Below are 16,975 nucleotides of genomic sequence, written 5' to 3' on the forward strand. Positions count from 1 at the left end.
CCCTGTTGTCCCAAACATCATTTATGACAACCTTTTTGTAGTCATCCACAAACTTTGCTAACCATAGCCCTTGTGTGTTTGACTGTATTTCTGAAAAGTATACACCAGACAGGAGGGGTCCCAGGACTGAGCCATGGGGGGCAGCAGTTGTTACCAGCTTACAGTCCAACAAGGAGACCACAATTCTTACCTTGAGGGATCTATCTGTACCCCAGTTGGCAATCCATCAGATGACATACGTGTTTATGCACAGGTTGTTGATTTTGTGGATACGACATGTGTGTGGGATGTTGGAAAAGGGCTTTTCAAAGTCTATGTAGGCCATGTGGAGCTCATTTCATTGATGTATTTCCTGGGTAACTGCCTTGAAAACTGTCTAGCAGGTTTAGGGACCATGATCTGCCCCTGACCGAACCAAAATGGGTAAGGTTGGGTGTTTGTAGGCTCCCAATAGCTCTGTTTATGAGTTCCATAATGATGGAATCCATGGCCTTACAGATCAGGCTTATTAGGCTTATAAGACAATAGTTCCCATTTTCTGTTGTGCATCAACACTTGTGGAGTGTGCCAAACATTGCTGTAACCCATTCAACAGTTTCATATCCTGTACAGAGGGCGAGTCTCAACAGACTGTTCAGGTGCTGGGTCTGTTTGTTTTGGAGTTCACATATGACACAGCCAGGGACACCATGTCATCCCATAGACGCCATGTTTTTAGGTTTGGATAGAGCTGTTCAACCATTGTATATGTGATTTCTGGGTTTTCACAATCTCCAGGTATGGTAATGGGCCCTTTTGTCAGTGAAAGGGGGGTAAATATCTATGAACCTGTCTGACAAGATGTTGGCAATGTCAGTCATGTACATGTATTCATTTACACTTTGCACTGACTCAGAACATATATGAGTTTACATTGATATTTATGACATAGCTAAAGAAAGCTTCATGGTTCTCTATGGACTCTTTGGCAATATTTTTGTCAGAACATGGCTTGGATAATGTTGGGAGTGCTCATTGTTTCTTGATGATACTGATCGGAGATTTATTGATTTTCTTTGCATTTTCACTTTCATTGAACAACTTAAGTACTTGTAGTACATAGTTTGATTATGACATGATATATTATATGGGTCTGTTTTCATATCACTGTGTGCGCAAGGTAGGATTGGTGAATAATGATGTGTCTGGAGTAAGAACTGCAACTGCCAGATATGTGTAGCCCACTGCTGTACTTAGACATGGCCTAAGTGTGTGAGCATGCCTAGTATGACCTTTCAGTATGTTGTTGACTGAAATTTGCTTCGTTTGTTTAAGTGTGTGAGCATGCCCAGTATGACCGTTCAGTATGTTGCTGACTGAAATTTGCTAAATTTGTTTGTGTGTGAGCATGCCCACTATGGGCATATATACTATATGTGTGTTGACAATCAAATTGGTTTTTACTTCAGGGCTCACCTTTGTGTTGTGCATCGACAGGAAGCACGCAGTAAAGCAGGTGTGAGCGTGTTTACCCAACTTTGTTGCACTTTGCCCAACGTTGCCCAACTTTGCCCGATGTTGCTCGACGTTTTGCTGGTTAGCGCGGTGTGCAGCTACGCCCAGTTTGTATTTAAATATGCTCAGTAATGGTAAAATGTGCTTAGCAGTGCTTTATATTGCTTAAAATAGGGCACTCATGCCTCAGGTGGTGCTGCAGGGCTGCCTATGTCGGATGCACATAGTACACTCCCTATACATGTTTCAAAACAGGTAGTGTCAAGTTAGGCATCCCTTTTACTGTATGTGCGAGTCTGAGAGAGGTGTCATTTCCAGGGTTCCTACTGAGTCAGTGTATGTGCTATACGTTGCCTCTTTGCCAAGGCCAGGGCTTACTGGGCATGCCTCATTCTGCCTACTGGGGCAGGCTCAGGTTGCTCCTCCTCCAAGTCACGCTATGCCTGTGCAGGCCTTGGCAATGGTGGGGGGCTGTTTGGCCCTGTCCCATGCTGTTCCTGCTGCAGCTGTTTACGCAGGATCATATTGTGTAACATGGCACATACCATTACAATTTGGGCACATGTAGTTGGTGAGTATTGCAAGACTCCACCAGATGTGTCAAGGCACCAGAACCATGACTTGAGCATCCCAAACACACACTCAGTTATGTTTCTTGTTTGTGTGTGTGCCTCATTATGGAGTTCTTGTTCAGGTGTGTGTGCATTTTTGATGGGTGTCATCAGTCACGTCTCCAGTGCATATCCAGCATCCCCCACTAGGTGACCCTCAGGGATGTCCCCATTGGCAAATCTCTGGTACAGCTGGGTCAGATGCCAAATGTGGGAATCGTGATAGCTTCCAGGGCATCCAGCACACACATTCATTATTATGCCCTGGGCATCGTACACGAACTGGCAGTTGATGGAGGGGAAGCCCTTGCGGTTGATGTAGACCCTACCCCGCTCACCGGGTGGTGCGTTGATGCATATGTGCGTGCAGTCTATTGCACCCACTACCTCAGGGTATTCTGTTATTTTGTGGAAAAGACGCATATTGCTGGCCAATGCCTCACGGGAATTGGGGAAATATACGTGGTCACCGACATGTGCTGACATGGCATCCAGGAACTGTTGGAGTACCCTGGATGCTGATACCTGTGAAATCCCCATCTTATCACCAGTTGGTCTTTGGAAAGTACCTGTAGCTAGTATTCTTAGGCCTACATATATACCATGGTATCCACTGGGATGGGTTCCCCTCTGTTGTTTCTGTGTGTGAGGCGTGGCCGGCAAAGCTCAACAATTTGCTGTAGGAGGTCTCTTTCCACCCTATAACGCTCCACTATCTCCAGCTCATGTAGCCCCTGGTAGGTTACCCTAGGTCTGTACACTCTTCTCTGTCTACTCACTGTGGGTTGCTCAGCAGCATTCACAACATCACCACCAGCAGCACCTTACACATGTTGGTTTATGATAGCAAGAGCAGCCCCTAACATTTTGTCTGACTTAAGCTTTCCCTCTTTGTATACTGCAGTGTTGCAGAGTTTTTGAGAAAAAACAGGGGGGAATGGTGTTTGCAGAGTTTAAAGTGCTGGGCGGGGCTGGGCTAGTCTGCTGCCTGTGTAATTGGCTGATTCTGATGTATTTCACCTGGCAGCTCTGCTAGTTCTCCTTGGTTAACTTCCTGCTACTTCTTTTCCTTCCTTTTGCCTTTCTGTTTCTGCCCGGGGCAGCACCGCACAAACGAGTGTAAATGCACGCACATGCGTGCACACGCTGTGTGCATGTTTGCAAGGAGTTTCCTATCTTTTAACAGTGTGCACCTTTGGTTTGAGGTTTTCAAATAGGACAACTGTAGGCACACCTCTTGCAATCCTGAGCAACTCAAAGCAAACACAAGCCACTGTGCTCCAATTAGCTTACAACCTGTCTGACACACACCCTCATGATGTCACCTATATTCTACTCTTCTACTCACCTACTCCTACTCTTACACTCTTGGGACATGCCTCACATGCTGGGGAAAGTTGGGATTCACTATCCTTATCCTCATTTGCATAGGATTGCCTAGTAATGCATGGTTACATCTCTCACACTGAGCTTCCCCCCCTTAGCAACCACTACTCAGTGGCCATGTTGTCTTTAGCCTGCCATTCACCTGCATGGAAGAATAAGCTTTTTAGTGAAAATGCCTATTTTTGGCTTGTTTAAAATTATTTACTTGTTTTTATAAGCGCCGCACGTTTGTGCGGTGCTGCGCTATGCTTAAACATCGGAGATTGGGGAAAAAAAGTTATATTGTTCAGTTTTTAAACATTTTATAATGCCAATGGCCTTATATTTGGCCATTGACATGCTTCCTCAACTGTATGCTTCCTTTATTTGGAGCTGTCATAGCTCCGTTTAGCTATTTGCAGAAATGTACTCCGTTACCAACGGAGTACATTTCTGCAGCTAACACTAATCTCCCATGGACAGGTTAGTGTTTCCTGAATTGCAAATTTACCTCATTTGCATGGCTTTCACCAGCAAATGAGGTAATTTGCATACCATGATGCTGTCTGTGCAAGAGAGCTTTAGCAGCTCTTGTGCACGCCCCTGCCGGCTGTACCTGGATCGCACGGCAGACATATTGCCGGCATGAGCTTCTACACTCTTCTTGCACTCCGTGCAAGCTTTCGTAAGTCTGAGGGAAGGTCTCTGAACTCTAAATGCTTGACTTGAGTCACAGCAATTAATTATATGGTTATGGGCTTTTCCTTGTTTTTCCAGGGGATATAATACACTGATAAGCATAAAATATGCTAAAGTGTTAATTTAACTTCACCTTCAGTAGTAAAAAGCCTGTGAGTGTGGGTAAGTAAGTGGGAGTGGGGATATCATTTCAGCAGATTCAACACTACAAAACAGAACACACTAATGTATGATTTAACAGCAGCTGCAGGTGAAATTCATCTGTGCAAGTTCTTTAGATAGTTGGATATGGTAACTTTTGTAGCAGCACTAGTCAGACTTACTATGCGTTTGATTTAATGGATTTAACTCAGTGTATGGTTCCTTGTGAAGTTTTGCAACTGCAGGTGAAATTCAGCTGTGAAAGTTATTTAGGTAGTGGGATATGATAACTTTTGCAACAGCAGTAGTCAGACTTGCTATGTGCTTGGTTCAATAGATTTAACTCAATGTATTGTTCCATGTGAACTTTTGCAAATGCAGGTGAAATTCAGCTGTGAAAGTTCTTTAGGTAGTGGGATATGATAACTTTTGCAGCAGCGGTAGTTAAACTTACTATGTGCTTGGTTCACTTATTGCAGAATGAAGCATCTGGATGGAGAGAACACTTGGGATGTGTGGTAGAGAAGTGACCATAATATAGACATGAACGGGGGTACCATGGTCCATAATGATATCTTGGGGAATAACACTAATTCTTTATATTAGACTTGACAGTAACTCTTTATAAGTCTTCATAAAGGAACTGCCTCAGCAAATTTTGTTGACTGGTCAGTGATTACCAATATGTACACATGGCCCTTTCATGACTTCTCATGTGAATCTATAATGTCCATTGCTATTCATTCAAATGTAATTGTGTTCCTAAATCATGGGCTAGGATCATAATTTGGCATCCAAGCCAAACCAAAAACAAAATTCTGCTTCCTTCTTAGTACCATGACAGCTAAATCTGACTAAAATTCTGACCTTTATCTTATTAATGCCTAAATGATCATTCAAAATGTGGCTTGTGGTAACTTCATTGTGAGTGTTTTAAAAAGCTTTGGCACTAATAACTGGTTACTATCTGGTCTCATTATTTGATCACTCTGTAGAGCAAGTAACTTTTTTAGCTCAGAGTACAGGTATGAAGCATACCTCTCAACTGTCCAGATTTTCACAGAATGTCCAGATTTTTGCCTCATGTTTTTGGTCTATTCCTCATAAAAGTTGTGGTATTCTGGCAAATCACTGGGATGATCTAAGGATTTAAGTCAATAAATAATGACATATGTTTGAGTTTCAGACTTCAAATCCTTCAGAAAATGTATGTTAACACAAACCCTGTTACTCTAGCAACTTTATAAGTTTAAAAGAACAATATTTAAAATCTGTCCCTACTTGTGGGCCTTTGTCCCTCCATTTTGTTAGGATTTGTCCAGATTTCTTGCACTAAGAGGTTGAGAGGTATGGTATGAAGTGTACGTGTGTGGGGGTTCTGCCCATTTATTTGCCCTTCTGCCTGTTATATTTACTTTAATATTTTTTCTAGCTCTATTAACGCCTACCCACTGTGCCTCTTTTTAAATTTAATGTAGCTTATATGAAGGTTAACCAGGCCATTATTACTTTCATCAGTAAACTGACAAAAGTGGAGAGTGTAGGTTCTTCACATACAAAAACAAGTACAACTTTTTACTTTTTAATCCAATTTATCCACTAGAAAGGGTGACCCACAAAAGTAATTTTCTTCTGCCAGGAGTACAATGTGTCCACTTTGTCCAGTTCAATAGTTAACCTGCTTAATCTACCTCTAGAATCTTACCTTTGTCTCAGTTTTCACCTGTACTTCTATGCATGTTTTCCTAACTGTATGCCCATCTTTATCATTGTTTGTACTGACCTCTTTTGCTACTTTAACTACAGGATCCTTTTGGTAAAAATCTGTGCCAGGTTTATCTTCTACCCAGAGCCAAATGTTGATTCCTTTGGAAATGTTAAGTTCCACAACTTTTTTCTTTTCTTGGCCTATGTAGCTATGATATTGTATCTCGTTGACCACCTTCCCCTTATGCATTTTCTATTGCTCTTTGAATTGGGAAATATCTGCCCAATGATTACATTGTGTGTCAGTTTAAGCACTAGAGCTACGTTGTCACTATATATGCACATTACTTCATTTTTTTTGTTTGCTATTGGTTTTAAGTTTACAAACATTGTGTAATCCATCTAATGTAATCATGGTCACTGTGTCTAAGAAACCATGCAGTACTTTTCCATCTACTATAAGTGTGCGTTAAACTAGCTTAGTAACTGCAAAATTATATAGGTCTAGTTAAAAATTCAACATTATGACATTTCATAGGTTCATAGGTTGGTGCTAGGCTATCGGTCCTAGGGCCTATACAAGCCTAGCCATAACAATTCCCTGGCTATTTCTTCCCACTCTATTTACTTCCTGGACCTCTGTCTAGCAGGGTGTCTGACGTGATCCCCGGGGTGAATTTACTTTCTCCCATCCAATCGTCAAGGTTCCTTTTGAAGAGGGCCAAAGAGGCGCTCTGCTTGACATGCATGGGCAGTCTATTCCAGAGTCTGGGGAGTCTCTGGGTCAGGAACCTAGCCCTCCAGCATGTTTTGTTTATTGTGATGACAAGGTTTAGATCCCCAAAGCATGTGGCTCTGAGGGATTGGGATTTCTTTAAGTGTAGCATGTCCAACAGCTCTGGGTTTGACATGGCCTTGTATGTTAAGCAGAGATAGCCTCTGAATAGATGATATGCAACAGAGTATAGCTGGAGTTTTTTAAGGCTGTCAGCATGGGGCATCTGTTTTAGGGCTGTGATTCTTTTAGTGAAGTATTTCTGCAGCCTTTCCAGTAGTTCCAGGTGTCTTGAGAGGTACATACCAAATGGGGCATTGTATTCTATAATGGGTCTAATGAGGGATGAGTACAGTGGGACAATGACCTCCTTTTTTCTGGATGAAAAGCTCTTAGTGATGAGGTGTGCCACATAGAAGGATTTCCTGACTGTTGTGGCAATGTAGTTATCGAAAGTGAGACCACTGTCCACCTGTGTCCCTAAGTGTCTTATCACACTTTCAGTGTTTAGTGTACTGCCACCTATGTGGTAATTCTTGGGTACATGTTTTTTCCCAAAGGGGATAACTATACATTTCTTGGCATTGAGCTTGAGGCTCATGGCTCTGGCACCAAGCATCTGTTTCTGTAAGGCCCATTTGTAGAGTATCCACGTCATTTGAAGATTTAATAATGGCTCCCAGTTTGCAGTCATCTGCAAACTTTGTTAGCCAGAGTCCCTTAGTATTGGCCTGTACTTCAGAGAAGTAGATGCCAAACAAGAGTGGTCCCAGGACTGAACCGTGAGGTACTCCACTTGTCACTTGTCTGGAGCTGGATTTGGAGTCCGCTACTTTTACAATGTGGGTTCTGTCAGTAAGCCAGTTGGCAACTCTTGTTTGGCAACTCTTGTTTGGCATCTACTTCTCTGAGTTTGTGTTTTAGTAGAGCACTTTTCGGTATTAGTATAGGATTTTTTAAATCCACTTAAGTTATCACCAATGCAAGCAGATGGGACCTTGAGTTATTGTCTGATCTGAAGGGCAACACACTCAGGAGTGCTGTACCAGCTTATGCAGCACTGTAGTGTCAGCAGTCCATCTACATTGTATGTGAATAGAACTCTCAGCCTTCTGCACCAAAGCCAAGAGTGCTGCCTGTTGTACCACTTACACTATATTACGATCAGAAAATTCTGTGAAGTAAACTGCTACTATTATTGCACCATTCAGACATCTGTACAATAAAATGCTATCTCCCCTTATTAATCTACATGCCACAGAATATATTATCAGGGCTTTAAATCTATCTTTATATTTAATACTTCAGAGTCCATATATTTTCCCTGTAAATGTTCTCTGAACAAATAGTTTCAGGAAATCCCTATATACAGACCACCAGGATTTTTATGTCAGTGGGCTATATTTTTTAGGAGCTGCCATACCTGAATTCCAGTACCCCTAAGACATTATCTGTACCTCCTTCAAATCTGGCCTTGTTTACCATCTCAAGAAAATGTCAAAACAATTAAAATGGGGAATAATCATTTAGTCCTATATCTCATCTTTTTCCACTATCAAAAAAATCTTCCTTGTTATGGGCTATAGAGTGAACAGCAATAAGACCAGAGAAAAGGAAATCCCAAGGCTACAGTGTAAAATACTAGACACAAAGAACCAAAAACTCTGAAAAAGCACATATGAACCATCTCCAAGAATTAGCATAATAAAAGTTTAATGAACACTTTTGTCAGAATGACTTGTTCAGAAAATAAAACAGCAAAAATGTAACAAACATTGTTAAATAATAACTTGAAGTTGTTTACACCAATCACATTCCTTGCATAATTAATGTATAATGAAACAATTAGTACCATGTTAGAATTAACCCTTTACTGGATAGCTAGCCTTCTGTCTTTAATAAAACATGTGATGTTATTCATATAATTTAAACCTGGTGGTTGTTGATCTGCAGCCAACCTTATCTGCCAAGCTGTTTCTTTTCTTTCCACCTGTTCTTTATTATTCCCCCTCTCATGTCCTGCATTAATAGCTGTAGAACCGAAAAGAAAAATTTAATTTTACATTTTGTAGTATGTTGAAACAGTGCATTTTTATCATTTGACTTAATAGCATGGAGGTGCTCCTTAATTCTTTTTCCAAGGCTCCAAGTGGTCATTCCTATATAGAAACTTGGGCACCCAGAGTATATTGCTATATAAATAATACCTTTATTATTGTAGGTGAACCTACCTGGGACTTTAATAGTATATGAGAAGTGTTGTAAGACTATACACCTCCCCTCAGAAATGTACCTGCAGGCTGTGCATTCATTACATTTGAAGGTTCCTACATTTTTCTGTGTGACAGGAGGAACTATTTTTGTACTATCACTTTCCAGTAACTGCTTAATATTATAACCCTTCTTGTAAACAAAAAGAGGTCCATCACCCACTATATTCAATATATCATGGCTGCCTGCTAGACTCTTCCAATTATTATGAATAATTTTCCTTATGTGTTGGTTATTTATAGACATATCTAGACAACATCTAGGGACCAAACTTTGGTCAGTAGATTTCTCGCTGGCTCTTCCTATGAGTTTTTTTTTAAACTCTTGTATACGAATAGGGCTAAACTGTGTTGCTGTTTCTTATTTAACTTCTTCTGATATCTTTTTTAGTAGTTTAAGGGGAAATCCTCTCTCCATAAAGAGACATGTTATAAAATCTATTTTGGACTCAAAATCATTGTCCCTGCTAATCACCCCAGAGGTTCAAATGTATTTTCCTCTAGAAATTCGGTTCTTTCTAAAAGTGGGGTGGTAGCTTTTCTGATGCAAGTAGCTAATGGAAAAAGTGTTCTGCTGAAAAATACTACTGTAAAAGTTTTCAGATAAAGATCCCCACCCAAGTTCTACATCTAAAAATGTATTGTTTAACCTTTTTCAACTATAACAAGGATAAAAAATCAGAACTAGCATTCATGTCTTCAGTAAAAGACAGATAGGCTTCTGGGTGATGCTGCATAATAAAGAGAAAGACTTCCACAAACCTTCAATAAAAAAAATATATTAGAAACTGTTGGGTGGTGGGTAATACCTCTAATTCCTACCAGTCAATATTAATCTGGCAAAGGCAGAAGCTACTGTAGCCCCCATGTCTATGCCCTTCGTTTGCTGGTAAACCTTCTTATTAAAAAGAAAAAAGTTGATTTCTAACAGTATTTCTAGTAATGCACAGTAGAAATTCAGTAGACTGATGCCAATGTTGGTATACTTGTTTGAAGACATTTTAAAATATTTGACCCCTTCTAATTGTGGTGTGGTAGTAAAAAGGGACACTACATCAATAGTTGTCATATAATTCGTATATGGGGAATAAGAATGTTTAGCAGAAAAACTTTTTATACTGTCTATGAAGTCCCAAGAATCTCTTAAGACATGATTGAAGCTGTTAAACGAAAGAGTTCAAAATAGAGACTAAAAACAAGGATATCCCTTCAATTCTACTCCCAGGGGCTGACACAATAGGTCAAAAGGGTGGGTTGATGTTTTTATGGCTCTTATGTATACCAAATAGAATGCCTAGTTTAGGAGTTTCCACTGATAAGAAGTTATATAATTTAGGAATCATTTCACCATTCATTAAAAAAATATTTTAAGCAATCCTGAATGTGTTTGTTGCAATTTGTTGCTCTTTAAAAACATCACCACGAGAAACATATTTATTTAGAATTTTTTAGCATCTCTTCTAAACTAGAATTGTATGTCTGTAGATCCATAACCACCAAACCATCCCCTGTGCCACCCTCATAAATCTTAATTCCTTTTGTGCTTGCTATTGTTTGAAAGCTTTGCTCTCTTGTGTATTTAAACTAAAATAAGGCTTTACATTTTTTTCTCATTAAAAAATGTCTAATATCTCATTCACAAAAGTCTTCCAAAGTTTTGATAGTGTGATGTAACACAGGATTAGAAACAGAAGGCTTATGTTAATGTTTTTTATGTTAACATCTTTTAAAATATACTAATTAAGCTTTCTTGTATAAAATTATTAACTCTAAGATAGTCTTAGTAACGTTTGCCCTATGACTAGGTATGAAATTAAATCCATATACTAGTATCTGTCAATGAAAATCATTTAGCTCAAAGCTAGACAAATTGAGCATTGTGAATCTAGCGTTTCCTCCCTTGGTTTCTGCTTCAGATCTAGTGCACTTGACTTTTCCCCCTCCCTGCATTGCAGTTTTTTGAAGTTATTTGGTTTCCAAAATCATTTTCTTCTGATGTGCTACAGTCTGGACTAAAAGGGAGCTCAGGGAAGTCGTTGGTGGAATAAAGTATGTTAGAAGCACTTCTATCATCCATTGCAGTCAGTCTTCCAGCAACTGTGGTGGTACAGTTATCAATTCCTGTCGGAGTCTGTGCAGAATTTAAAGACGCAGTCACTGAACTGCCTTTGCAGTCGCTAAAGGGACTGTTGGTCTTGCTGTTGTAATTTCCAACAAAATTACCTAACTGAGGCATAACTTGAGATGTTTTTCTTATAGGATATGCCATTCGGTGTTCATAGGCTGTAATATCCCTTGCAACTTTCTTTTATTTGTGATTGATTGTCATTTTCTCATACTTGCTCACTGCTAGTAGAATACTATCATGTTCAGATGCTACATCAGAGTGTCTTCCAAGTAGTTCCTTCTCTTGGCGGTCATTTTTCCCAAGCGTACTTTAACTTTGTCCAGAATAGATGTATAGTTCTGAATTAAGAGTTGTAGAAACTATAGCCCTGCATTGTTAAAAAGGTGACCAGTTCTTGATAAAATGGAGATTCATTGGTCACTCCATTAGGCAGTTTAAAAAAGCACAAGCATTTAGGTACAATTTTAAGTTTCAGGAAGTACTCAAAAGCAATTATTTTCAATAAGAACTGCCTGAAGCTTTTTAAGCCCATGTTTGAGTTCTTGTAATATCAGCAACATGGCTTTAAGAAAAACAATAGTACCTGTATAAGCACTACTCTCCCTAACCAAAACCTGCTTAGGGCCTTCGATTGACGTGCCATCATAGTTTTTGATCTTATACAAGCTTTTCATTCTGCAACTATCATAAATTGCTTATTTATTCAACTTCAGTTCTATGCAGTGTGGTAGGAAGAATGGGACAAATGGGTACCTGCTTTAGGTGCCAGTTTTAAGGATTGCCCAATAAAGTTTTGATGGACATTTCAGAAATCATCTACTGACATGTTGCATGCTGTCAAACCTTTTTTTAAGCTTTGGCTGTGGAGTACCAAAAGGGTGCTCTGCCCATGGTTCAGAATTCTCTTGCTGCTGTTTTGCTTGTATGGTATCATGAAAATGGAGCTTCAATAATTCAGCAGTTATGTTAAGGACAGAATCTTACAGATCATTATTGCCCATTTATAACCCTACATAGAACCATTGAATAACATTTTTTGGGCTCCGTACTTTGTCTCCTCCTCTTCTCTCTTTTCATTCAGGGACTTACAGTAAGCATTGACAAACTGCATTGGACCTGCTGTGCTATTGTCAGCTCAGAAAAACCTAAATAATAATTTGTATAAAGTGATGACTCCTCTTAACCAGGTTGGTTAGTCATTGGCCTAATTTAGCTCTGAAAGGGATATTGCCAAAACCAAAATGATGGTACCTGTGATGCACAAAAAAATCTATTATATTTGGAACTCATTAAAAACTAGCTGATCTGAAGGGTAAGTGGCCATACATTTCCAATATTTATATAAGAATAACAAAAACAGAAAGCAAAAACCTTACCTGCCAGAAAGTGAGTGAGTATGAAATGTGATGCTATATTTTAAAAGTAGAGTAAGTAGTGATTCTTTTTTTTTTACAGTATGTCTAGACTGAAGGATAGCAGATAAACAGTTTAAGTTTGGAAAACAGAAAAAGAGACTGATCCATCTAGGCTCATTTGGCATGATTCAGGTTATGAAGAGGGAGGGTCAGAATTAAAAATGAATGTATGGAAAACAATCACGTCATACATACTGTTTACTAGTACAGAATACAAGATATAGCATACAAGCATAAAGTACCTCTTGGTCGATTTCGGTAATATGAAGCAAGTAGAAGTGGCAGTTCTGAGTCTGGCATCCACTATCTTAAAACTCATGCGAGTCTGGCTATGTATTACATTGTATTTATTCATTTGTTTATTTTTTTACTTCTTGTCTTTTGCATCTAGGAGTGGAAGAGCCTGAAGCAGAAGCGAAGTGAGAATTACCAGAAGGTGATGTGTTGTTTGGTACACCGCTATTTAACCTCCATGAGGCAGAAGATGCAGAGCACAGATCAGGCCACTGTTGAAAACCTCAATGAACTGCGGCAGGATCTGTCCAAATTCCGCAATGAAATGAGGGATTTGCTTGGCTTCCGAACATCCAGATATGCCATGTTTTATCCAAGAAACTAAGCAATCAAATGACAAAATCAAAGACATGCAAACATTTCCATGCAATTTGTAAAAAGATTTTATGCTTGTTGACTTAAATTATAGAGACAATATATATTTATATTTATAAAGGGAGAAAGGGGAAGAACAAGAAAGAGAAGGAAGGGGAGAGAGAGAAAATGGAAACACACATTTCTGTTTTTTTTAAAAATGTTACTGGTTGTAAAAATGGTTAGCAACATGCACAAAGGCCTACATTGTGTGCATATATATGTATGTGTGTGCGTGTGTGTGTGTGTGTGTGTGTGTGTGTGTGTGTGTGTGTGTGTGTGTGTGTGTGTGTGTGTGTGTGTGTGTGTGTGTGTGTGTGTGTGTCTGTGTGAGTTTGCATGTGCGTTCACATTCTTGCTAATGTTTTCATTGTTTTGTTACAGGTAATCATATTTAAAGTTTAGTAAAGCCCAAAGAATTAATCATGGGACATTTACTGTCAAACATATTTTAGTTAGAAAAAAGCAACAGAAAAAGATTTGAACCCTCCACTTCACTATTGTAGCCATACTTAATTGATGGATACTGTTCAAAACTGCATGGTATCAAAAATTATGGAACTGCATATCATACCCTAGCAAACCAGAAGAATCCAGTAACAGCGTTGTGTTGTGCATGCACTGTACATTTTACTTCTCTATCCATTCTGTGGACCCGTGACATGCTCATTTAAATCATAGCATAGTCACTGGCTCCAGTTGTCAAGTTGGGCAGCTTACCTTTTTCTTTTGAAATCACACTTGGAACAGGCTGACCTTTTTGTATTTACACTGTACTTAATCTTACAGGTCTTATTCAAATAAAAAATTATAAAAGATATCTGACTGCTTGCTTTCAGTAAGAATTGAAGTAAATAAGTCTTACTACCAGTACATAACATTTTTGCATGGTTGCATTCTGTTACTTCTAGAAATGTATATTAGATTTTTTTTTGTGGCTACATTGCATTTGTTTTTTCAGGCAGGATGTTACATCACATTAGCTTTTGCAGGCAGGACTTTTGTGATATGCCTGCCAGTATTTTCTGTAAATCTATTTGTGAGATTGTTTGCTAACTGTCTACTAAGAATACAGTATAAGATGCCCATAGTACCTGACTGTGACCTAGGTGAACAGGGTTCAGCTACCACCACCAGCAATGGAAGAGCTGACTGTGGGCGAAACACAGTGAAGGAGTGTGCCTGCTCACCTCTTCTGGGGAGGGGGAAAGACGTGTTTGGGAACATGCATTTTATATGAATTCCTCAGTAGAATTTGGAGAACTTATCCAGGCATTTACTCCAAGGTGTGTGTGTGTGTGTGTGTGTGTGTGTGTGTGTGTGTGTGTGTGTGTGTGTGTGTGTGTGTGTGTGTGTGTGTGTGTGTGTGTGTGCGTGTGTGTGTGTGTGTGCATGTGTGCGTGTGTGCGTGTGTGCGTGTGTGTGTGTGTGTGTGTGTGTGTGTGTAGGGGAGGATCTGTTTACAGGCTTCATTCACTTGCGGAAGAGTGTAATAGTCCCACAGTATATCCATTAAATGGCCAACCCCAGAAACACTAACTGGACATGCATGGAGAGAAGAGTTTAAATAGAAAAATCTCCATATTTGAAAATATGACTCCCTGTGTTTGATTCCAATCCCAGAGGGAAAGAACTGGCTCTAGGGCTGTCTCTCCACAGGGAACAAGCAGGGTAATAGGGCAAATGAATGGTAGTTTAATAGTCACATGTTCGCCGCAGGACAAAAGTAATGCTGGGTAGTATCTTATTAAAGGAATTGCAATGATTGGTAAGGCTCTGAACGTGACTTAATTCTCAAGCAAAAAGAACCACAATAAGTTAATATCACTACCCAAAAGAAGACATGAACATGGTAAACTAAACATTGCTGCTATTAAAGAGAAACAAGACATGGTAATTGAATCTGTTGTTTTAATTGCACTTTCCTTCCATTTCCCCTGATGATGGTCACAATGGAAGGAGATTAAGTTGTGTAGACCAGCTATGACTTTTCCCAGCCACAGATTCAAGCTCTTCTTGGGGATCTCCAAACATTCTTAGTCTGTGAGGATTCCCAAGCATTCTTCGGCCCACTAATATAGGTAAAGTCTTTCCATTGTATCCTGAATCTTTCCTATACCCTCTTCCCAGTGGGCATACCTATAACAGTTCCAGCTGGAGCCATCCAGACACATCCTTAAAATACTTAACCCACTGATGTTGGCTCTTCTCAAGCTGAAGGAGCCAAGGGTTTAATCTGGGTGTTTCCTGGAGCACTAGCTCCATGTTATAGAGGGTAAGGTCAACAACCATACAGAGAAACTTTATTTTCTTTCTTTATATAACCAACCCAGTTCCTTTTATCCTTATCTACAGCTTATAGCCATAGGGTAGGATTTTAACCTACAATAATCGATTACCTGAGTGTTGTCCAAGGACTCACCTATCATTTTATCACTGCAGATCAGGTGAGCACCTGCAGTATGGCAGCTGCTATTTCAGTCGACTTGTCAGTCCCATGATCTCCTTTACTTTCACTCAAAAATTGGCCCCAAGGTATATAAACAGATTCATAGTTACTAACTGAACTGAAAACAGATTTGCAGAAACTCATTGAAGGAGTTACATTGCACCAGGAAAAAAGTCATAAAAATAACATACACAATGACAATGTTGATTTTTATAAATAAAAAACACAAGAAAAATATTTTTAGTGGGCAAGCTCACATACAACCCACCCTCCAGTTCTCTAAATAGAGTAGCTGTGAGATTGCAGAATGTTGGAGGAAGTGGAAGTGTTCTTATCCCTCAAGTTCTGCAATGTCAACAAAGTATGTGACTAAAACAGGAGTCATATAACAATGTTCAGCTATTCCTGATGGATTCCTCAGCCAGTCCACCTAAATCCATGTATTCCACTTAAAAGTATTTTTCAAATAGCATCTGTCTCCTCCCCCTCTTGAAAATGGCAAACCATTTTTTAGAAGAGTACCTCAATATTAGACTTGGAGATGCTGAGTGTCATACTAGCTACTTCACACTTGGCAGTGTGTTGGAGGTCATAGTCAGATGTGTTTCAAAGAACACAATAAAAGAACCATAAATAGCTAGTCCTGTCTGCATTTCAATATCCTGTCCAAGAAAATTGTTAACATGAGAGGTGACAACTTAGGCATCCCTGGGATCTTTCTAGCTCAAAATGTGTTTGAATGAATGCAAATTACAACGGGCATTATATTCTGTACTAATGTAAACCGTTTCAAGGCCACAAAACACCTGTGGACTACCTAGACCAATGACATTGAGGGATAAAGCCTTGACAAGGGCTCAGGTGACCTCTATTCAATCAGCAGCATGGCCAATAGAGGGACCAGACAGGGGTGCTGTAAGTGAGTGGCTGATGCTGTTTTGCCCATTCTGGGGGAAGAGAAGTGGTTCAGTGGTCCTCACCGAGGACATCTCCAAGAGTGTAGGCGTACCATCTGCATCAATGAGTCTACTGAGCCCAAGCTGCACAGCAATGCACCACGTATGAGGGGGCTGGCACATGTGGTAGTGTACTTGCATCCCCTGTCAGGTGGCAGCTTTGGCAGTCACAAGCCACTAGTGGGAGAACTTAGGAGGGGGGCCTGATTCCCTATTATGTGAATAACAGTTCACACACTCAGTTCACTTCACTACACCCTTACCCCCAGAGGAATGAATGGATCAATAAAACAGATAGGGGATAGTGCTTGATGATC

At 39.8% G+C, this 16,975-nt stretch overlaps 1 protein-coding gene across 1 annotated transcript in view; it reads left to right on the plus strand.

The window, feature by feature from the left end:
• The window catches only part of TRPC1 (transient receptor potential cation channel subfamily C member 1), a 983,394-nt gene extending 969,859 nt beyond the window's left edge, over window positions 1-13,535 (plus strand). The window contains exon 13 of the mRNA XM_044071022.1: window positions 12,997-13,535. Within this exon, the coding sequence (XP_043926957.1) occupies window positions 12,997-13,224 (228 nt within the window). The 3' untranslated portion in view covers window positions 13,225-13,535. The remainder of the gene's footprint in view (window positions 1-12,996) is intronic.
• Window positions 13,536-16,975: the final 3,440 nt, after the last annotated feature.

The sequence above is a fragment of the Protopterus annectens genome, chromosome 5.part0, assembly GCF_019279795.1.
Source record: "Protopterus annectens isolate FY-2018-M chromosome 5.part0, PAN1.0, whole genome shotgun sequence".
Classification (NCBI taxonomy): domain Eukaryota; kingdom Metazoa; phylum Chordata; order Ceratodontiformes; family Protopteridae; genus Protopterus; species Protopterus annectens.